The sequence below is a fragment of the Phyllostomus discolor genome, chromosome 6 (assembly GCF_004126475.2).
Source record: "Phyllostomus discolor isolate MPI-MPIP mPhyDis1 chromosome 6, mPhyDis1.pri.v3, whole genome shotgun sequence".
NCBI lineage: Eukaryota > Metazoa > Chordata > Mammalia > Chiroptera > Phyllostomidae > Phyllostomus > Phyllostomus discolor.
In genome coordinates, this window is record NC_040908.2 from 37,869,531 (window position 1) to 37,894,550 (window position 25,020).

At 35.4% G+C, this 25,020-nt stretch overlaps 1 protein-coding gene across 4 annotated transcripts in view; it reads right to left on the minus strand.

Moving 5' to 3' along the window:
- Positions 1-16,089, minus strand: part of FANCL (FA complementation group L) — a 57,483-nt gene extending 41,394 nt beyond the window's left edge. The window contains exons 1-5 of one of the 4 annotated variants that reach the window (XM_036027996.1): positions 15,854-15,930; positions 5,611-5,733; positions 4,934-4,992; positions 3,263-3,323; positions 772-828 (exon numbers count right to left, since the gene is read on the minus strand). In XM_036027996.1, the coding sequence (XP_035883889.1) occupies positions 772-825 (54 nt within the window). In that variant the 5' untranslated portion in view covers positions 826-828; positions 3,263-3,323; positions 4,934-4,992; positions 5,611-5,733; positions 15,854-15,930. Of the gene's footprint in view, positions 1-771; positions 829-3,262; positions 3,324-4,933; positions 4,993-5,610; positions 5,734-15,853 lie in introns of all 4 variants that reach the window. The other 3 variants (XM_028515324.2, XM_036027994.1, XM_036027995.1) reach the window with 3 other exon arrangements.
- Positions 16,090-25,020: the final 8,931 nt, after the last annotated feature.

Genomic DNA, 25,020 nt, shown 5'->3' on the forward strand with positions numbered 1-25,020 from the left:
TCTCATACATCAGAGGGCTGCAGGTTCGATTCCGATCAGGGCACATACATAGGCTGTAGGCTCCATCCCCAGTTAGGGTGCATGCAGGAGACAACTGATCGATATTTCTCATATCAATGTGTCTCCCTTCTCTCCCCTCCCTTCCTCTACTCTAAAATCAATAATAAAAAATATCCTGGGGTAAAGATAAAAAAAAATACTCCAGTTCCTTTCTCCTAAATGCTGAAGGTAAATCATGGCCCCATGGCTATTCACTATAATCTCCCTTTTGTTTTTGTTGAAAACTTACATAACAAGAAGTTTTAAAAAAATACAGTGTTTATAGAATATTTTATACATAATTGACTAACTGAATAATCAATTACTATAAGTAACTGTACTAGTATATATATAATAAAGCCTAATAAGTTTTTCAATAATCTACAGCTTTACACAAAACTATTTACACATTGTATTATGTCTTTAGGTGTACTACCTAATCTCCCTGAAGATGTTAAATTCTCCAACAGAAAGGACTACATTTTATTTCTTCATCATCTACCCATGACTAGTTTCTAGTATACCCAGTTTATGATAAAATTAAATTGGTTCTTACAAACAGTTCTGTTCCTCACACAGTTCAAGAAGAGTACCATCCACATTTATGCACACAATAAAATTAAACATTAACTGTTTGGAAGTTGAGTTTTAAATTCTTATATGAGTTTTTACAGGAATTACAAAAGCAATCAAGACCTAGAGAATATGGTAACAATGTTAGAAAACACATACCAAAACCATCTTCAACTCCATCATAAAGCTCATTAGATCAGGAGAGTGCTTCATTCTCTAGATCAAAATAACATTTTCAGTTAATTTCCCTTGTACAATGAATATTCTATGCACTGCAACTGAAATAAAATACAGGTCCATGTGAATGTGAAAAAAAAATAGCTTTATCTATATCATCGAAGTATCAGAATTGGACTATTAGTCATCATCCTTACTATTCCTACCAGTTTCATTTTGAAAGAGTAATTAAAGCCCTAAAATCTACTCTGGTGAGATAAACTCAACTAGTAAAAATGTCACACACTCCTCTCTTTTTCATCACTCATTACTGTTGAGTTTAGCAAATCTAGCAAACCACATTAATATTATTTGTTTTCTTATAAAAAAGTGATATGGGAGTGAAGAAAATACAAATAATACCATAGTATATAAAAATCAGGAAAATCTATGTAATTAAAAAACTAGAGCAACTAATTAATAATTATTAATAATACCATCTATTTTTTTCATTGACCTTAAAGACCACCTGATTATAGCTTTTGTTCTTTCACAATTAATCTATATTAATTCAAAAAGAGTCTGTCTTTTAATAAAGTAAAGCAAATATAACAAAATGGCCAAAAAAAAAACAACTTCTCCAAAGTAGAATGAATAATTAAGACTCATAGTTCCATTTCTTAGAAATCATTCTTAAAATAATTATACAATAAAAACAAAGAAAATTCTAATTTAAAATTGTTTTCTTAAGATAAAACTCTATCATTTCTCTGTCTGAAATTGAAATATTGTATTTTTGTTATATTTTGTGAAACACTGCACTACAGCCACACAGTTCTGGACAAAATCAATATGTGGATTTGTTCACTCTTTTTAGATACAAAAATAATAATCTAAGATATTTCAGCAATGCAAGGGATATATGATTCACATATGAACATAGCTTTGAATGGGTCCATGCTTGTAGAACAAATCTTTGACTTTTCCTTCTCCTATACAATATCTTTCCCCCTTTGTTTTGTAGAAATGAGTAATAAATTATACACAGGGCCTGCAAACTACAGTCCAGAGGCTAAATCCAGGCAATGCATGCTTGTGCAAATAAATTTGTACTACAATGAAACTAAGCCATTCCTTTAACTCTTGTCATGGCTGCTTTGACACTACAGGGAAGAGTTGAGTACCTGTTTAGGTCCTCAACTAAACTGAAAAGTTTACTATCTGGCCCTTTGCTGAAAAATGCTACTGATCTCCCTGATCCATGTTTACTAGTTAAAAATGATACAAAAAAAGAATAGTAATATTCACCTAGATTTTGAAATAAAACAAAGACTCAACTAATACTGGGTTCTACACGACCAACTGGATAGGGAAGAGACTATGTAGTAATTGGAACTTTTTCTAGAAACCCCTTGGTGAATTGGTGAAGAAAAAACAGATATTATTATACTCGGTCTTCATTAAATTTTTTCAGGTTATTTAAATATCTCAATAGATTCATTTCTTAAACTTTAATATACAATATCAATAGTCATGGGGGATGAGGAGGGGGCAGTGGATAGAAAACAGAAAAAAGTAATTTAAACATCCCCGTAAAAAACTGCTGTAATTATACTGCCAGAAATGACAGCCCATATTCTACAAATCAAATAGTTTATCTCCTATTACTTCTTTGTGGTTTAGTTATGCTTTATGTGAGAGTTTCTGTCATTGTCAGTTATCATAGATAATAACCTGCCTTTTTAGATTGAGAAAATATAGGAGGGAAGAACACACAAATGAAATGCAGTTCTACTTAATTTATTTCTCCACAAGAGCCATTTCATTACGTTTGGTTGCTACAGTAGTAGTGATTTTGTTTTTAAGTTTCTCTAATCTTTAAATGAATTTTTGGGTAGAGAAACCTAAACATTAAGAATAACTAAACTCAGGTTTAGGAGGTGGGCAAAATGGGTGAAGGTGGGCAAGAGGTACAAACTTCTAGTTATAAAATAATTTTTAAAAGAATAATGAAATTAACACTGCCTGCACCTCGATACTGCCTTTACTACTCCTATTATGTACACATGTAATCCTAAATGATTTCCACTACACCTTTTCTGTTCCTAATCTAGAACTATAATCTCATCTTTGCCACAGATATCCTACAACTCCAAAATGGGTCCAGGCATTTTTTCATACCACTGCTATTCAATCTTAGCAGAAAAACCACTCAAAAAGTGATAGATATGGATAAGGGTGAATGCTTTTGAAGGCCTAAAATCTCAAGGATGGAAATTAGTTTCAACACAAACGCTGCCTGGAGATATGCTAAGGATTCTGAGACAAAACATTTTATATAACGTATGGATTCTTAAAATATTTCATAGAGGTGAAACCTACAAAATTTAGCAACTATTAAACAGTTTGTTACAACAATCTGCAAAGTAGGTCTTTAAAAAAGATTAAACTTAGTGATTTCTTATCCTTGCTTAAAACCTTTTGAAGAACTTACCTGTTGTACTATTTGATGGTATCCATTAAGTATTGTCCTCAGCTGCCAACTACATAGTAATCTAAAATTTTAATGGAATAAAATAACATGTTCATTGTTCAAAATAAAAAAAAACAGTATAACACTAACAGGCATGAGCATAGAAAAGAATAACATAAACATAGTTCTGGCAAGTTAATAAAGTTTTACCACTTATAGAGTTGAAAGTCTTCAAAGTGTCAGTGCTAATTTTATTTCAAAATATAAATAACTGCAATCAATAAAAGAGATGCAAAAAGTACATCTTGTTTTTAAGTTTTAACATGGCAAAGTTTTCTATTGAACTAGATTCCGATCCAAAGTAGGTTAAATAAAACTAACAGTTTAGATCATAATATATAGAACTTGTATTTGAAAAAGTGTATGTAGCAATATAATTTTCAAATTCCAGAGTAATGTAACTAAAAAAATACAGACTTTTAATTGTGTTAGTTGTAAGTTCATATTCATCTATTGCTGGCTCACTCCAGCAGTGCTATCAACATTGCTAGGTAAGAAACCCTCCTAGGGAAGTGACTTAACTAACCTAGAAGTAGGATGACTCTCTGAGTTTTCCCAACACTACTTTTCAAAGTAGTTTATACAGGTTAAAACCCAACACACCTGGCTTTTATCTACATAAAACCTAATCATATCTAACATGATCCCTTTGCAACTCAACACTGTTAACCATTCCTTCTTTAAGTCTCTGTTTGGCTTCCGATTTCCTCTTTCCTGGTCAATCCTTAGCCTCCTTGCAAAGTCCTCTTTATTTACCAGTCCTTTAGTGTGCCCTCAAGAGCCTATCACTGGCTTTCTTGTTTCACCCCACACATGCAGGCATTGGGAAGTCTCCATACTCATAGTCCCAATGCCCACGTCTACTGTGACTTCCACAAACATCTCCATTCCAGGTCTCACACTGGAGTTCCACACCAATACAGTACTACCTACTAAATAGTTCCTCTTGATATTTCATGCCTGATATGTCTTAAAACAATTTCTCTTCTATTTTTCCATTAGTGACCTTTTTTCTACCTTAGTGATCTAAGCCAGGAACTTGAAAAGCATCTACATTTCTCTTTCCCTCTTATTTCCCACTTCTAACATCACAAAATCCTGTTAATTCTACTTGTAAGTATTTCTGGATTCTTCCTCCCATGCATCCCTACACATTTTTAGGAGCAGAAATGAGATTTGGGGCACTACCTACATTCCCAGTGTCATCTCTTCACATTTGTTGACAGGCTGTCCAACAACCCACGTTGATACCTAACTTATACCAGGACTGATCTGATAATATAGGTCTGGCAACAGACGGAATATACACAGAATATAACATCAGTTAGCAGTTGGAAACAGTCCTCTAATTCTTATGTAGTCTCCCTTTATACTTCTGTTCAGTACTTGTTCATGAAACTTACACAATTGCTGTTACTGCTTTAATGGAAAAAAACAGAAAATTAATGTGTCACCACTGAAAAGCCCTTCAGGACCAAGAGAAATCATTTACAAATCCACACTGACTTGGGAAAATAAAAAATAACTGATAAGCATTTTAGGAAAAACTTGAATGACTAAAATCAATTCATAGCAGATTAACTAACTGCCCATCCCACAAAGATGCATGCATAGAACAAAACACCTCATCACCTTGCATTCTTCAGTTGCAAATCTTCAGGCAACAATATTTTAATGTGGAAATCTCTTCCCTGTGGAAAATATTGAAAACATTCACATTTTTATCTTTAACTTAATGTCATGAGTTTCACTTCATTTTAGAATCACATAAAAAAGGCAATGTTTCTTTTATTTTCTAAAAGGTATCAACTTTATCCAAATGTTTATACCTGTTAAAGCTATGAGCAACAGAATATTGCATCTGAAGTAAAATAGCTGTCTGAAACTTTGTAATTATTGGGAAATCAAAACACTAAGGACTCTTCACAGAGAAAGTCACTCACATAAACATAAGAAATATAAGAAATTGCTAATGTAGGCATAAAAATTTTTTAATGTTATTTTTTAGAAAATAAATTTATTAAGAACAAAATTCCTTTAAATCACTTTGAATACAGAAGAAAAAAATCACAATGTAAAATAGGAATATGCAATACATTTTGGGTTTCACATTTTTAATTTTTTATACTTTATAAAATGAAAATATATTTAGTTAAATAATCTAAATATACAAACATCAGAGAAATACTTTCATAAATCAGAATGTATTTAATTCTCCCATACTTGCAGACCTTTAACAAATAACATTGCTAACATATTACATTACTTCCTTTTATTTAAACATTTACTAGCTATACATTTGAATATACCAAATTTTACTCGAGTCTTTAAGGACTGTTCTCTGAGAAATATGTTCAGTTTTACTTTCTTCAGAAAGTGAATAAGTAAGCAGCTTCAACTTTGTACCTTAAATAGGTTAATACACATGAAATCTGAGCAAAAGTAAGTGGAAAAAGATAAACAATTATAATCTTTTACTCCAACAGTATAAAATGAAAAAGAGTAATAAAACTCTCAAAAAACAATTACCACGAGAATTTTAGCACTGACTCCCTCAAAGCAGTTTCAAAAATAGAGGAACACAATTAAATGTACCCCATAACCTTTACTTTCATGGTAATATTACAGTTCTGACTTTCATTACATTTAAATGTCCTTTAAAAAAATGAAACAAAATGTACTACTGACCTTTTCAAAAGGTCAAGTAACAATAATTCACTATTTTATTAAAGCACTAAAAGGTATTATGTAGCAACTTTAACCTAACTTTATAGACATCCCACTCATAGGTGTAAGAACAATCTGGAATTCAAAATCTACATGAAAAATAGTAAAACTTCCCTACTGATCTGTTATCTGAAAGAATAATATCTCTAAGTCCCTTATTTGCAAAATCCAGCCACTTTAAAAGGTCAAATGCCATGTCACAAGTCATCATACTTCTCTGATTAAAGAAAATATCCAAATTAGCTTTTCTAGTTAATTGCTTTCAAGAAGCAGATTTTCCAGTCTTAAAAGAAACAAAAGCATTGACATTTGCCTAAATGTGAATCTATCCATATGTCCTCCCCCAAAATTATAGAGATCGATGTCAAGAACAACAAAAACCCCCCACAAAAATCTCATTTCTTCAGCAAAATCAGAAGACAGAGAACATAATCAATTTCAAATTACTTATAGCAAAAAATATAAATGGGCCACTTTCCAGTGGTTTCCACTCTGCAGCTCCCACAGAGAGTCCTTTTAGACAACTAGGGGGTTCAGAAAAAAATGCATGGAAGAAAGAAGAGGGGACTGGACTGAGTGCAAAAATACTAATAAACAGTCTGACAGATTGGAATCTGGTAGAACACTGACTACAGGGAAGAGACTAAATATGAATACAAAAGTCAAGAAGCCTGTCTTAGAAAAGAAATGTAGGAATAGATGGTAAAAAAAAGGCGGGAAGAGACATCCTTTGGAAACTGGGTATTAAGAGGAAAAATAAATAAGAATGGTGAATGTAGGCTCTCATATAATAAAATACAAACACTCAACTTCTTCCTTGGCACTACCAAAAACATCATCCATTAAATAAACTGACAGAAGCCCGTATTTTTGAACTAAGAATTTTATAAACTATTGCAAACAGTCAAATTGATCTCAAACTTAGATAGTATTTTCATCAACGCCATGCTACTATGAGACAAACACAGAATAAGATAATCCAAACATTTCAGTGATGGCAATTTGCCATGCAAACAAAAACTGTAGGCATAAACAAATTACAATGCTGAATTATGTATTTTTATAGTGAGTGTGTACACCAAGATTCAGAAATTCAAAAATCAAAAGCAGAAATTGTAAAAAATAAATGAAGAGAAACACAAAATATTAAAATTGAAGAATAAGTGAATTGGTGTTTAAGAAAGCAGTAAAATAAAAATTTCAGAAGAGGCAAAGAGAAAGCAAGAAAATTACAAAATGAGGAAAAAAATTAAAAACCACCAGAGAAAAACAACTGAAATGGAAAATAAGCAAAGAAAATCGAATCTACAAATAATTGGAGAACTTTATAAGGAAATCAAAATAGTACAAAAGAACATTTAAAATTATAATCCAAGTATACTCTCTAGAAATATACATACTGAAAAAAAAAAAACCACTGGACACATGAGAAAACTGGATTATAATGACCCACTCTGAGAGTTATCTTAAACAACACACTTTTATTTTAGACAGAAATTCTATAGCTTCTAACAAAAATATCAAAAAACTTATATGGGAAACAGAATAAGTTTGGCATCAGACTTCTCCAAGCAAGATTTTATAAGCAAAAAGAGAACAGAATTTTTAAGGGAACTTCTGTTTCTTGCCACACTTAAGAGAGAGAGAGGGAGAGAGAGAGGATTTATCTTCCCACATTAAGTAAAATATTGAACTAACTATGTACAAGCCCTGGCCAGGTGGCTCAGTTGTTTGAAACATCATCCAGTACACCAAAAAGGGTGTGGGTTTGATCCCTGGTCAGGGCACATGCCTAGGCTGTGGGTTCAATCCCAAATAGGGGCCCATACAGAAAAGGCAACCAACTGATGTTTCTCTCTCATATCAATGTCCCGCGTTCTCTCTGTCTCTCTCTTCCTTCCTCTCTCTGTTAAAAAAAATCAATAAATATATCCTTCAGTGAGGATTAAAAAAATGTATGAAACAATAATTTTCAGACATCAAACAAATTGTAAGACAGTGGTCCATGAAAGGGAAACAGATGAGAATATCTCTGTAAGTAGTCAGCCTTATGGCTGAAGAATTTTCAGGCTGCAGGGCAAGGATGAAAAACCAAATAGAGCCAACATTCTCTCTGATTTGAGAAGACCAGAATGAGTTAGGGGAAGCCAAGGTATGCCCAATTCATGATGTACAGTATCAAAGAGAAATACATGGAGAAAAAAGAACTACAGAAAGTAGACCTAGAGAACTTCAAAGGATTCCTCAAAAGGAGGCTTCAGCTAAGTAGTGATTGCTACATAGATACAAGAAAACCACACCCAAAGCTGGGGTACCATGAGAATGGAACATGCAAAACAACCTTGGAGCTCACACAAGGCTGGGAATAGCCATGTTCTTATCAAAGTGGAAAACCTTGTACTATAAGAGCCAACAAATAGAAGTGTTGCCTCCATGGTAGAGCCTACATTAGTCTAGGCTAAAGTCTATTCTGTTTCTGCTTAACAAAGCAAAAAGGCAAACATTGAAAAGATGTTTTCCAAATAATTTAACTGCAGCTTAGAACAAATATCAAGAATATGTAAGAGAATAAAAAATATCTAACACACAAGTAGAATGCACAATGTCTGGCATTCAATTGAAACATTGCAGAGAATGTTTCAGGTACCAGGTATGCAGAGAAACAGAATAATAAAATTCATAATTAAGAGAAAAATCAAGAGAAACAAATATAAAAATGGCAGATGATAAAACTGCTCTAAATTTTTTAAGCAGTTATAACAATATTACATGTGTTTAAGAAGGTCGAGGAAAGCACAAGATTGCTAAACAGACACAGAAAAGATGCAAAGACCTAATTGAAAAGATAAAGAACATAATGTCTAAAATGAAAAAAATGTTAGATGGTATTAACAGCAGAGTAAACCGAGCAAAAGAAGATGGTAATGTACCCCAAAGACAGAAATAGAACATCCCTACCAAAAAAATCAGAGACAGTTTTAAAAAATGAACAGACCATTAATGAATTATGCAACAACTTAAATTGGCCTAACACATGTGTATTTGGAGTAACCAATACAGGTGAGAGGGAGAAAAAAATATATATTTGAAGAAATAATGGCTAAAGTTTTTCCAAATTAAATAAAAAAGCCGCACAAATCTAAAAATTAAAAAGCTGCAACAAACTCTATAGAAGGAAAAGATGATGAAAATGACACCGAAGTATATCATAACCAAACTGACAAAAGCCAATGATGAAAGAAAAAATGTAAAAGCAACGAAAGAAAAAATAACACACTACTTAAAGAGAAACAAAGAAAAAGAGTTCTCACAGAAAATAATGCAAGGCAGTAAAGAAACATCTTTAAAGCACTAAAAGAAAAAAAGTTAACATAGAATATAATACCCAGTGAAAGTATCTTTCAAAAGCCAAATAAAACAATTTTTCAGATCTGTAACAGCTGAATGAATTCATCAGTAGCCAACACATACTATATGAAATGCTAAAGAAAGAACTTCAGGAAGAAAGTAAATGAAATGAGATGGAAATCTGGTATAAAATAAGGAATACCAGTAAGAGTATACAAGTAAATATAAGATTTGTTTTCTTATTTTAAAAAATGTTCTTTAAAAGATCATCGGCAGTGCCAAAGCTGGACCAATTTGAACAAATGAAGAAAGAATGGATTACAACTGAAAATATAAAAAAAATGTTAGTGAATCCATACTGTTATAAATAAGTGAATTAGTAAATGAGAGAGTTAAGTTAATCTCCCATGCAGAAGAATTCCAGATAAATTATACAGATACCCCACCTTAAAGGAAGGGGAACATAACTCCTTACTCATTAATGGGGGCTGCTCATAGCAACTTCCTTCCCAAGAGTATAGTATGGCAAGTGGGACAAAAAGCAACTTTACAATCGGGTGACAAATGCCACTTCAGCCAAATGATCAAGGTCAACATCAATATTAATAAATCATATTGGTAATCTATACCCTCAATATGAAATTAAGAAATGGTACCTAAACTGTGATGTTCCTTTCAAAAACTCATAACCCCAGTCTAATCATGAGAAACTCCAGCAGAATATCCCACAATACACTTGACTAGTACTTAAGAACCAGAATGTCTCAGGTTCGATTCCCAGTCAGGTCACATACCTGGGTTGCAGGCCATGGCCCCCAGCAACCGCACATTGATGTTTCTCTCTCTTCCTCTTTCTCCCTCCCTTCCCTCTCTAAAAATAAATAAATAAATAAAATCTTAAAAAAAGAAAAAACTAAGAAAATCTGAATAAAGTATTGACTTGAGTTAATAATAATGTACCAGTATTGGCTCATTAATTGTAACAAATGTACCATACTAATGTAAGATATTAATAAAATAAGCCAAACTGTGTTTCTGTGGGGAATGGAATGGTATATTGGAACTCTCTGTGCCATCTGTTTCATTTTTGCATTAAAACAAGTCTATTAATAAAAAGTAATTGTTAAGCCCTGGTTGGTGTGGCTCAGTGATTGAACATTGGCCTGTGAACCAAAAGGTCTCCGATTCCATGCCTGGTCAGGACACATGCCTGGGTTGAGGGCCAGGTCTCCAGTTGGGGTGTGTAACAGGCAGCCAATAGATGTTTCTTTCCCTCTCTTCCTCTCTCCCTTCCCATCTCTCTAAAAATAGATAAATAAAATCATGTTTTAAAGTAATTGTTTAAAAAAATTAATAACTGTATTTGGAGAGTTATAAGATAAAAATAAAATATATGACAACAATAGCACAAAAGCCAGGAAATGAGAACTAGAAGTATGTAGATGTAAGATTCTTATACTCTAGGAATGGTGTTATACTTGAAAGTAGATTAGACAAGTTAAAGATGCATATTGTAAACCCTAGAGCAAGCACTAAACAAGAGAGACAAAATAATACAGCTGACAAATCAACAGTGCATATAAAATGGAATCCTAATATTACTTTAAGGTAAACCATGACAGGTTTAAGATGTTTAGTGTAAACCCTAAAGCAACTATCTGGGGGTGTGGGGGGAAGCTAATAAGCTGACAGAAGAGATAAATGCCATTATAAAAAAGAACTCAAGTAATGTAAATTATAGAAAAGTAGAAAAATTTTTTTTTAACTAGCACATGGAATAAACAGAAAATAAATAGCAGGGTATTCTATTTAAACCCAACCATATTAATAATTGTATTAAACACAAATGTTTATCAGATTGGATAAAAAAAGCAAGGCAAAAAGAAATCCAGTTTAAATATAAAGACATAAATAGGCATACCACAAACAATGAAAAAAGATAAACTATGCCAACACTAATCAAAAGAAAGCTGGAGTCACTATCGTAATATCAGAAAATACAGACTCCAGGATGATTATTAACAAGGATAAAAAGGGGCATTTCATAATCATAAAGGAGTCAGTTCATCAAGAGTGCTTAATCATCTTAAGAGTTTATGTACCTAATTAAAAAAATTCAAAATATATGAAGCCAAAACTGATAGAAATAAAGAAGAAATTGAAAAATTATAGTTGGAGATTTCAATACCCCTTTTGTTAATAAAATAAGTAGACAGAAAATGAGAGAGGATACAGAAAACTTGAATAGCATTATGAATCAACTTGGCCTAACTGACAACTGAGAACACTCCACCCAACAGCAGCAAAATACACATTCAAGTATACACAGAACATTTACCAAGATAGATCATACTGTAGGCCATCAAGTAAGTTACAATAAATTTAAAAGCATTCAAATCATATAAATTATGTTCTGTGACTAAATCATAAATCCACATCAAAAGATATTTGGAAAATCCTTGAATGTTTAGAATTATATAGTGCTTTGGTAATATATAAGTCAAAGAAAAAAAGTACTTTTGCACTAAAAAAAAGAAACTATAACATACTAAAATTTGTGGGACATAGTTAAAGCAGTCTTTGAAGGAAAATTATAGCACTAAATATCTATATTATAAAGGAAGAAAGGTCTCAAAATCAATGACCTAATCTTCCACCTTAAGAAATTAGTGAACTTAAAATCAGAAATCAATGAAACAGAAACAGAAATAGAGAAAAATCAATGATATTAAAAGTAGGTTCTTTGAAGAGATCAATAAAATGCACAAAGCCTCTGTCCAGATGCATCAGAAATTAAAAAAAAGACACAAAATACAAGTAACAGTATTGGGGACACAGGGGATCTATAAAACATGCCCACATTTTCTGTGATACTTCCACCTCCATATGTTGGTGCTTTGTTTCTCTCCTTTTGACTATGGGCTGCACTTGAGATTTGCTTCTAGCAAACAGAATAAAGCAGAGTAAGTATATGTACTGAATTTTTCAGACCATAAGCACCTAGGTTTTAGAGGAGGAAACCAGGAAAAAAAATTTTGAAGCAAAAAATGTGGTAAAATATTTAATAACATAAATAACATAGGCTGCTGCCACCCCCTGCCCCCCCCCAGAGAGCCTGGTAAGCTACATTTGGGCTATAAGATGCACCCCCTTTCCTCCCAAATTTGGGGGAAAGGTGTATATTTAGTCCGAAAAATACAGTAACTTCAGACACTAGGGGAGAAAAGCACTGTGCAGCTTTCTGACTGATCTCCCTGTCCTATCACTCACTAGTTAGTTGATAGAAGCTAGCTGCCATGTGTCCTTGACAGTCAGCAACACTATGGAGGTCTCTGTGGTGTGGAACTGGGGCCTCCTAATCAAAGCAGTAAAAAAACTGAAAGAAAAAAACAAAAACAAAAGCAAAACAGAACTTAGGCCTCCAGCCAATGGCTATGTGAATAAGCAATTATGGAAGCAAATCTAGTCAACTCTAGATAAATGACATCTTGGCCAATATCATCTTCATGAAAAACACTGATCCAAAACCATCGGTGAAGTCACTTCCAAATTCCTGATCCACAAAAATGTAAAATAATAAATTTGTTGCTTTAAGCCATTAAGGTTTGGAATAATTAGTTATGCAGCAAAAGATAACCAAAGAGCATATAAAGAGCACCATTACAGACCGACCCTAAAAACATTAAAGTGATAATAAGAGAATAAGTAGTTTTAAAGCCAATAATTTTAAAAACCTAGATGAACAAATTCCTTGATGGGAACAAACTATCAAAGCTCACTCAAGAAGAAAGAACAACCATATAACAGAGAAAAACCCCTCTTTTAATCATACATGAATCACTCACACAAAGGATCAATGAGTTCCACAGAGACAAATTTTTACAAACAATACAGTTTAATCACAAACTAAATATTAGTAATATTTAGTTTGCAATAAAACTAAAAATTAGTAATAAAATTAAAAATCACAAAACACTTTCCATGATAAACTTTTAAAATCTTCTATTAAATAACTCCTAGGTGCAGGGCAACTAAAATGTGAAATTATGTAAGTTCTGAAAAATGATAAATCACTACATGTCAGCATCCATAGGATAATTTTAACATGGTGACAAGAAATGCAAAGCCTTAAAAGTTTATATCAATAAAAATGTGCTCTCACTAGCCAAATCAGGGACAATGTAAGCATCAAAGTAAGGGAGGTAATGATTATAACCTATTAAATAAATTCTTTTTAAAATCAAGGAGTCCATTCTGATATAAATTGGAAAGAAGGAAAGCTACTCCTTATCATAGAATGCCAATTAATACAGAAGAAATGATGGAGTTAGAAAATCATTTGGCGACCATTGCACTATTAACTAACTCAAACAAGAGTCAATGGATGCTACACAGGGGTGTGTGTATGCAAGTTTGATACCACACTGTAACTCCCTAAAGAGTACTTATTAATTATTAAGGTGTATCTGGCAGATGCCACCATAAGCAGGTGACCAAAAGTAACAATATTAACAACTAGACCCACTGATGTCATATGCCTTGAAAAGAAAACAACATTGTTTCGGGCTATCTGCCAAATTGCACAATCTGAATTTAATGATGAACCACCATCAGTCAAACCCAAATTGGGGGCCATTGTACCTAATAACCAACCTACAATCTTAAAAAATGTCAAATTTGCCCTGGCTGCTGTAACTCAGTGGATTGAGCCTGGGCTGCGAACCAAAGTGTTGCAGGTTCCATTCCCAGTCAGGGTACATGCCTGGGTTGCAGGCCATGACCCCCAGCAACCACACATTGATATTTCTCTCTCTCTCTCTTTCTCCCTCCCTTCCCTCTCTGAAAATAAAATCTAAAAACAAAACAAAAACAAAACAAAAGATCTCCTGAAACTGATATTAAAAAAAATGTCAAGTTTATGAAAAACAAGGGAAGACTAAAACTATTTCATGTTAAAGGCATAGGACAGCTAAATGTAATGCAATATCTTATATCATCAGGTGATAGGGGGCTAAAATAATGTAACTGAGACATTTAAAAAATTGAAAAGAGGCTCCAGATTATATCATGACCAAACATATTGATTTTGCCCTATGGGTGTGGCTCAGTTGGCTAGGCATCTTCCTGCAAAGCAGAAAGTCCCTGGTTTCATTCCTGGTCAGGGCACATGGCTGGGTTGCAGGTTTGGTCCGTGGTCAGGGTATGTACCAAGGAGCAACCTGTTGATGTTTCTTTCTCTCTCTCTCTCCCCGTCCCCTCTCTCTAAAAATAGATAAAGTCTTTTTTTAAAAAATCTTGATTTTGATGTGGTTATGGATGTATGTGTCATTGTTCTCATGAAATATACCGGAAGTATTTACATATAAAGGAGCACTATGTCTGCAACTTAATCTCAAACTGTTCAGCGCCTAACATTCTTAGGGATAGGTAAAAGTTGCATTTAGCAAGTGATTTTGATAATGCACTCAATATTTTTGAGAGGTTATGATGTGTTTTAAGAAGTCTTGAAAACACACGGTAATTCCTAGGCGACAGCCCCAATCCTCAAAAAATACTGTGCTGGGAAGGGGGCACGATGTTGAGTGTAATGGTCAGGGAACAAAGCCTGTACTCAAAATTCTAACCTAAGGTGCCTTGCTGCAAATGCAAAGGGGAAAAATTCAGGCGTGAAATCAGCCTAAGTTTAAGGGGTTCTGTTGTGATCATGGACATGGAACTTAACCTCTCCATTTCCCCATGCTTTGATTTATTCAACTATGAGACTAGAATAGTGATTTTTTGAAAAAATTTCTCCCTCAAAAGGCTGAGGATTAAATGAGATAGTGTACTTGGAAATCGCTTTGTAAACTTCTAAGCCTTACACGTGTGTTACCATATGTAATAACTCCACAAGAGAGGTTACTTGGAATCAGCAAACCGAACTGTGTTGTCAAAATTTCCTACAAAACACACAACTAGATGTGGTCAGTTACATTCGACTTGATAACACGCCAATATGGTTTTTCCTCAAAATGTTCTTTCTACAGGAAACACTAATATAATAATTAGCAGGGATTCCCACGAACGGCCACCAACCTGCGTGAGCGTGGGCGGTGTGAGAATCGGGAGGCAGAAAATTCCAAAACGGAAAAAGGACAGTTTAAACGTCGGACAGACGCTGCATCAGTTTAGAAGAGAGGGGAGGGGAAAGGGGCGTGACCCTCCACTGCGCCCCGCCCCGCGCGCGGGTCGCTAGGTGTCGGAAGCTGCCCAGCGACCCTGACTCAGGCGTGGCGGGGGGGGGGGCGAGGAACAGTTTCCAAAAACAGCGGAGGTTCTCAAACCTCCCGTATCCGGTCTCCGAGGAATCGTTAAGTGTTACCGCTCTCAATCCCCATTAGTTGGGGCTCCTAAACCCCTCTGGTCGCAGGCTCCAAGGGGCGGAGCTGCGCCCCGAGAGGGAGGCTCTCCTAGCGAGACAACAGCACTGGCGAGTACCTGAGCCGTAATGAATCCTTCATACACGGTTTTCGCTCGGTTCTGGGGCAGAAGCAAGGGGCACTGGTGCAACAGGCTCGCTTCCGTTTCCTCCATGGCTTGCGGTCCTTGGAGCCTCGGGAGGCCTTGGAGCCAGACGGGCACTGCACATGCGCAGTCCCGGCTGCGTTGAGAGGCGGAAACCCGGGCATTGGCGGGAAAAAGCCTCGAGGCTTCTGGGGCGGAAATGAAGGTCTAGTTCTGGCGGGACCCACCTGGGCTGGAGCCCCACCAGAATAGATGTGACTCTTGAGGAGGCGGCATTGGCCCCAGCAGGAGCCGGGAGGCAAGATTGTGTTCAGCTTCGCAGATCTGACTGAAAAAGGTCTTTCAATCCTGATTGTTTGATTTTGATTTTGTTACGTTTTATTGAAATGCAACTACAACTTTGGAGTTGCATTTTCTTCCAGTATATGATTTTTTTTTTTTTACAAGATTTTATTTATTTATTTTTAGAGAGAGAGAGAGAGAGAGAGAGAAATATCAATGTGCAGTTGCTGGGGGCCATGGCCTGCAACCTAGGCATGTACCCTGACTGGGAATCGAACCTGCGACACTTTGGTTCGCAGCCCGCGCTCAATCCACTGAGCTACGCCAGCCAGGGCTCAGTATATGAAGTTTTTTACAAACAGAGTGTTATGGTGCTTCTTTTACTTGAACCTGCCTTACCTCACCTTTTTTCAGTATTATCAGTCTCCTGTTACCATGCCCCACAGCAGGGGTCCCCAACCTCTGGCAGCAGACCTTTACGGTCCAAGCTGTTAGGAGCTGGGCACACAGAAGGAAGTGACCATGAGTGTAGTGCCTTTGGACCATCCCGAAATCATACCCCACATTTCAGTCTAGAAAAAATGTATTCCACCGAGGTGGGTGGTCCCTAGTGCCGAAAAGATTGGGGACCACTGCTCTGCAGGGTCTCCCATACGCCTTCAGCATACAGAATAATATGTTATACTGTCTATAATAACATAAAATGCCATGTATTACATTCCTTTCATTATATCATATACCGTATATTACAGTTCTGTGGCTTAACAAATGTAAAGCATCTTAGCAGATGTTTTTGTTTTTGAGATACACACAAACATGCATACACTGATCCAGTTTCAAACTGCACTCACAAATATCTAAGGCAAAACGTGAGGAAGTATTACTGGTGGACTTAATGAACCAAAGTTAGTTTTTCTTTGACCATACTTTCTATACATTTTTCTAATTTAGGAGTGGTAATCATCCATTCCCTTTCACTGAGACTTAATTAAATAAGGAACTTCTTGATATTTACTGCATGGTTATTTAATATTTCAATCTATGCATCACATTTTTGAGCCCTGGTATTTGCAAAACATCATCTTAATATGCCAAGGCTGTGCAAAGATACATAAAATACACCCCCTCGCATTTTTATTGCCTTCAAAATGGAATCAGACGTCTGGAAGATTCTTAAAGTTTATCAAGAATTGTCACAATATTCTGTGTGCTTAAGGATAAACAGGAATGCTACAGTAGTTAAATATAAATTACACTGAAGCACTGGTTCTCAGAATGCGATTCCAGAACCAGCAGCATCGCCATCACCCGGGAACATTATAGAAATGCAAATTTTCACCCCTGTATCTCAGACCTAGAGAATCCCAAACTCGGAGTGAGACCCCACCATCTGTGTTTAACAAGCCCCTCCAGGTGATTATGATGCACACTGAAGTTTTTCTGGATGAAACCTCTGACCTGTTTTCAAAGTCCTCATAGGGTATCTCTTTGGAAACCTTTTTTATCTGCTGAAAATTATTGTTCTCACTAATCATAAGTATATTTTATGGTGCATTGTAAGTGTCCATTAACTATTTACTAAATTAAATATCCATCAGTCCTCTAGACAAAATAAAAGCAAGTATTTTAAGAATTCAAAAGATACTTGAATTGGTCTCCATTTATGATATCTTAATAATCAGGTTATATAGCACAATTATAGACTTTATAGGATATATTTAATTATAATACAATCGACATGTGTAAAACACTTTAACATATTTCATTTTCATTGTAGTGCTCTTTAAGTAGATATTTTTCATAATGTCTGTTTTGTTCACAAGAAATCTGAGATTCGGAGATAATCAAATTGTTCAAGAGAGTAACTTAGTGACCTGTAAAATGAGGAGTAACATAAAATCTTCTAAATTTTAGTTTCACTAATCTTTTCATTAAAGTATGACAGAGATGGACTGCCCATCATGAAACTCAGGTGAAGTTAATTTAAAGTTGTTAATGACTCATTTTAACAATGAGGCTAAGAATTTAACTTTGAAAGTTTAATAACAGATTTCCCAACATAATCCATTCCTTCTTAATATAATCATAGCATTTTCACCCTAAAATCCACATATTGTGAAAAAGATAGCCTAAAAACATTTTGTCAATAGCTTTCTAAGGAGCTGAAGATTTTAAATGAAAGCAACCTTATATATTTCATACCCTGGCACCCTCATTATATAAATTAAGGAAATAAAGTCCAGAAAAGGAAAGTAATTTTCTCAAAGTGCTAGCTTTGTGTGTGTGTACATATATAAATACGAATATACAGAGAGACCACACTAATACTATACTGAGGACACCTAATTAGGCCAGTCTCCAAACCTACAATTCCCTATCCTACACTGAGCTTTTAGTTAACTGACTAAATGTCTTTGGCTTTATAGATCTGAAAGCTTCTGGAATCTTCTTAAATAGCAGTTTAGTCTTCCATGAACAGATATGTACCCCTGTCTAGAGAGCCTATCTTCATCACACTCATTGGCTAACCCTCCCCCCACACACAACTGACACCATGGACATAATGAACTGTGTATCTAACAGCCAAAGACAGTTGGATCCTTTCATCTGATCCTATCTTATTTGACTTAAAGATTTTTACAAAATTTGTTGCTAGGTACTGTCTTAATCCTAAAAAAAGACATATCCAAATCACCTTTCATAACAGTTGAATTTGTAAATGAGCATTCTCTTTGATAAGGTCTATAATCTAAGAAATACAACTCCCAGGGAACAAGATGAGATACCATGTAGGGATTTTTTTTAAATTTAGAATATATGTGTATATATTAGTTCTATTACAGTTGTTGCAATTTTCCCCTATTGCTGTCCCCTGCCCAGACCACTCCCACAGTCAATCCCCACCCTGTTCTCCATGTCCATAGGTCATTTATACTTGTTCTTTAACGAGACCCTTCCCCTTCTTTCCCTTTTTATCTCCCTACTCCCTTCTGGTCCCTGTCAGTGTGTTCCTTGTTTCCATGCCTATTTTGTTCATTACTTAATTCAGTGATATAGCCATTATCTTTAGGTGTTCAAGATTGAGTGATGGCTACTCACTACTGTCATCAGTTAGGAAATGATTACCATAATCCAGAGAAGATGCTAAAATATAATTATGAGAAATGATATTAAGGAAATCCTGCCTCTCATCCCTCTTTTGGCACCTGCTCTTCATCCAGGTGTAACTATTGGGGTGCCTCATTACTCTTTACTGGTCCATCTTCTCTATATACCATCTCCTCTCAGTAATCCCATCTAGTCTATGAATATTACCTGTATTTTGCTGTATATAATGCACACCCATGGTTTAGTGCTACCTGTGTATAGTGCACATTCTTATTTTTCCCTCAAAAATTTCTGTAACACATTGCACATTATACGTGGCAAAATATGGTAAATGTCAGCCATGTACTGATGACTTCTAAATTTATCTTATCTCACCCTTCAGACTTGCATAACTATGTACTACATGATATATCCACTTTAGATGTCTACTTGTCATTTCAAATTGTTTGTGCCAAAATGACTATTTTATAATTTCTAAAGAAATAATTGACTTAGGCAATAAACATCAATGAATGCTTAAACCATGATAGGAAAGTTTATGGTGAAGTAAATATTCACACAATGCAAAAATTATCAACTTTATAACAGTAGAATCAGGCTATATCACCACCTGGTGCCTCTTTAGTTAAAAGCTGGACACCCATAATTAAGTGTCAACTGATGTGTTGCAATAAGTACAACACCAAAAATGTTTGACATAAATCCAATCAACCTTATGGATGTAACTTCTAGTTTACTGGTAAAACAGGTATAGAGGAACAAGCTAAATGACATCAGGAGGACAATCCGGCAAATCCAGAACATCAGGTATAACATAGGGCAAGTGAACTAATTTATTTATCCAGTTGATGGCATGGGGAAAAAAAGCAGAAGGAAAAAGGACTGTTTAAGCTTCAAAAGAGACTTAAGAAACATTAACACTCAAGCAATATGAAATTTTGAATATTGATTTGAACAAACCAATTGTGCAGGCACATTCAGTGATCCTGGGAAATAGAGATTTCTGGATTGGTGAAGTTTTGATAATGGCACAAACACCCAAGACCAATAACAATAAAGAGAAAATTCATATATTTAATATACGGTATGTTAAAATGTAAGTTCTTATGAAACTTTTATGTAGAGATAACCATAGATCAGTGGTTCTCAACCAAGGGCAATTTTGACACCCAGGGTACATTTGGCAATGTCTATCACAAAGAGGAGTGAGTAGGATGCTACTGGAATTTAGTGGGTAGATGCTTTGATGCTCCTAAGCAATCCACAGAACAGCCCCACATAACAAAAAGTATTCCACCCAAAATCTCGTAGTGCTGAGGTTAATAAATCTCACAATAGATCTCACAATCAATCGTCTACACAAAGAAGATAGAAACTAATGTTGATTTTTTTCCTTTGACCTTGGCATCGTTTCTGGTACATGGTAAGAGCATATATTTGATCATTCCTTTTATGTTCTTGCAAGCTTCTAGATTTTTGTAAAAGTGGGGGAGAGTCAAAGAGATAAATATTGTTTGCAGGGCTGAAACTTAGAAGACAGATCTTAGAAGGATTTATAAGTATACATCATTAGTATTTAGGTGGTAATAGAAACCTTAGGAATGAATAAGAACTTCTATAGCACTGGTCCATGACCCTCACTGTGGATTAGTCACTTGAGCAGTTTTAAGAAAATGCAGATGCTTGATTTAAACCCAGAGCTTCTGATTTAAATATGTGGGAGTGGATGATATGATAAACATCATATTTTTTAAATCCTCATATTATTTTAATATGCATCCAGTGTTGGAAATTTGAGATTTTTTTATGAACTGTGTTCATGATATTGGGTTCATTCATAAGATGTACTTCATTTAGTGTGGTAGCTCAAGCAGTTGGTTATAGTTTTAACAGTTTTTCTGGGTTTGCTGAAGAAAAGAGGAGCCCACTATTTATCTCTTTTGGTAAAGTTAAAGGGCAGAAAGTGCTTGGCACAATGTAGAGGAAAGAATTTAAAGACTAGAAGTAAAAAAAAACCCAAAAAACAGTAGATTAAATGGATCATGTGTCTTACCTCTATATCCTGGCAGGCCCTGAAGACTCTTCTCCTTTGCCAGTAAAAATAAAGTGAAAAGGGAAATATCCACATATTTCAAAGTGCTTTGCTGGCTCTCTTTTTTGTTTATTTTTATTTTTCCCTTGGGTTTGGAATGCTTTTGGAAGGATATACAGTAAAAATGGTATTCCTGATCTCACTGGGGAAGTGAGAAGCCAGCTGAGACCTGGCCCAGGTGATGACTGTTAACGGTCTGAAGCAAAATGGGTATTGTTTTAATATCCAGATGCTGCACTCAGGGATCAGGGAATAGCTTCGGTAGCAGAAATCTCTGGCTGTGGTTAATTAATCATGGGGTCCCCAGGAATGAAATAGACAGACAGCCAATTAAGGTGTGTCTTGATTTATTTAACCAAAGCTATTCTAGGTTTGAGGAACAGAGGCATCACTGGAGCCAACAGTGCTAGAGAATTTTGGATTCACAGACCCAGTGAAGGGGAGGCTAGTACCTATGAGGAAAGATCCTGCTGTAACACTACCCAGGCATACTGTGAATCTTCTGCTTTGTCTTTCCTAATGAGGCTGACAGTCTTTAACCTGGATCATTGTGCACTGAGGAAAGGGAAATACTTAAACTCGGGAAATAATGAGTATAGATCCAAGTGATCGCTGATTCCTGGGGACCTGTAATTCCACTGGGGAGCATTAAAGAGCCCAGGTTTTAAATGGAGTTCTGACTTGAGTTTATTTCATTGTTGCCCAAGTGAGACTCCCAAAACTTTCTTGGGGTCATTTTTTCAAATCCTGAGTGAATTGTTGGAATGGCTATTATAGGAAAGTGGCAGAATCCCACACAGTTTCTTACGCCATAACTAAGGGCTAGTATTTTAGGAAGGTTCAAGGGGAAGCCATTTGGCACTCTCCTTTCCTGCCACAACAAGGAATGGACAAGAGCACTATAACTGTGGGAGTTGCTTCCTGAAAGGTGCAGAGTTGTTGATTAACAAGGTGGTTTGGCTTCTGCAATCTCAGACATCTTAGAGAATGACTATGGGTTATTGCAAACAAAATTAGTTCAAGGTCCAGTTGTGACTGCTATTGTAGATTTTTTTCTCCTTACTAGAATAAATTAATGTATCTTTTATTACTTATGGTGCAGTTATGGATCCTGCCAAAACATTTTTTATCCACTTGGTATATAGGTTTACGTGATGTTAGCCTTCATTGACAGAAGCACCAATAAATTTATATTGCCATGCCTCAGGTATATGTCAGTTCTCTAACTCTACATACCATCTATCATAGTTTGCTGGGAACTTGGCCATGTTACCACTTCAATCCAAGTAGTGCATCATTTTGATCCAATACCCACAAAACATCATGCTGATAGGACATGTAGATCAGAAAGTAGAAATGATCCTGGATGCTTTTGTAAGTCATATGTATGCCTGTGAAATTCTGTAAAACTAAAGACCTCTGACATGACAGTGAAAGGCCTGGGTGTTTGAGGATCTATGGCATTCCAGGCTACTTATTTCAAAATGAATATTTAAATTTTGCAGTTTATCTGTATGTGTTACTCTGACCATTAACAAGATGATCAAAATTTTATCCATCTATAATTGGGGTCTGTAATAAAAGAAAGCTTAGCACCTGGTCCACTGTTGCAGTGCAGGGAACTGTCAACAACAGGTCCTTATGAGCTAGAGGCTCCCATGGTGCTCCTATGATGTGGTAAGCAAATACTGAATAGAAACTTGTTAACTCCAGGTAGGAGAAACACAGAGGATCCTTAAGTTTGGACAAAGGCCCTCTTCAGTAGTTAACATTGTATGAAAAATTCCTGACTGATAAAGCTCTGAAAGAGACTAACCATGAGAGTCCATGTAGCTCAAGCTGCTCATAATGAACTATGTTCTATCTAGTCATCCCAGCCATAAGGTTTGTGGTGCCCAGTGATTTAATAACTGGACATGACCTACATTCCTATGCCTTCTGCAAACTGCCATACTTGTTTCAACTCACATTGATATCCTAGAGAAAGTTTCCCAAGAGAAATTGACTACAGATATAAAAGTCAACTTTACATTCTGATTTAAATAGTGGAGAAAGTGAAGCATCCTGGTTTAAGGATGCCTCCACACTATATACCTCTATTAGATGCAAGATGATTACTGGCTCTTAGGGTAATGGAGAACAGAAATCACTTTAGCAGGGAAAACTTGTGCTTTACATGTTAAATAGTTTTCCTGAAAAATGATCTGGTCCGAGGTAAAGATATATACAGATACCTGGGAAGGAGCTAATAGTATGCATTATCTAGGATTTGGAAGGAACAAGATCAAGGGATGGGTAAAAAGCAAGCTTATGAAATGGGTACATGTATGGAATGGGTCTCTTAAAATAGTCCCAGAACCTGGAAATGTTTGCACCTCAAGCAAATACCCAGCAGAAGGGCTAACATGGAGAAGAGAATTCTTAATAATGAGGTACACAGGATGACCTTCTGACACCTTATTTGATCAATGCTCTCACCAACAGAGTGGTGCTGGGGTAGGATTTATGAGGAGGGCAATTGGAAGGGAGAGAATGGAAAATGGGAGAGGACATTGCAAAAGACAAGAGACGTAGAATTTATGTCAAATGACTCTGAGAGGCCAGGTGAAACCCAAGATGATGAGTTTATAACTACAGTATGAGCTAGTATGAGTTTTTCTTCAACATCCTGTATTTAACAACAGAAAAATTAAATTGATGCAAATTTGGGGGTTTACAATGGCTATATCTGGAAGTGCAGCTTGCAGGGGGAGTTGGATGGGAAGCAGAACTATTGCTATACCTGAGAAAATTCTCAGGTATTTGCAACATTGATAATTTAAAAAATTACAGAGATAATAGTTTAACATGAAAGTTAAGATTACTATGAAAAGATATAAGAGGAATATTGAGGAATATAAGAGGAATATTGGAATATTGAGAGCAGGATTATGAGTCATAATAGAAAGATAATTTAAATTTGGCTACATTTGTTTAAATTGTTAGCAAACTGTGCAGGTCTACCTACAAAGCTGGTTCCTCTGATTTCTGAAATCCAGCATGCCTGAAGAGTAGTGGAACAAGACAAGATATAAGGCACTGAGTGTTCTGGTCACGGATTGAGGTTATATACCACAAGGACAATGCAGAATGGGAAAGAAGTGATAGGTGAGGGACTGAAAGAAATGAGATTACAAGATTAAAGGACTGTGTGGGTCAAAGTGGTGTATCTTGCATCCAGCCTTGTCTCTGGCCACTAGTATTTTCTTGATCCACCTATTATTTGTTCCTTTCCCTGTCTTTGCCCTACTCTTCTTACTAGTAAGCCCTGCCCTCACCTGCCAATTCATATATTTTCACTTTTTTTCAAAACCTTGCTCCAAAAGAGTTTTTAAATCACCCTAATTACACCTTAATTTTAATCCACCTTTAATCAACACCTTGATTTTGTGTTATGTGAGGACTCTGCATTATAGTGATTTGTACTAGTTGACGTTTCTCTGAAAGTGTTTTTACTTATTTCATATGCATTTGTTCTGTTTCCCTACCCAAACTAAAAAATTTTTAAAAAATTGCCAGCAAATACTCTATCTTTTCTTTTCTACTCTGACCTGGTGGATTTACTAGTCAGTGGGTTGTTGATACAAAATATATATTTAAAGTGTTTTAATTTCATCCG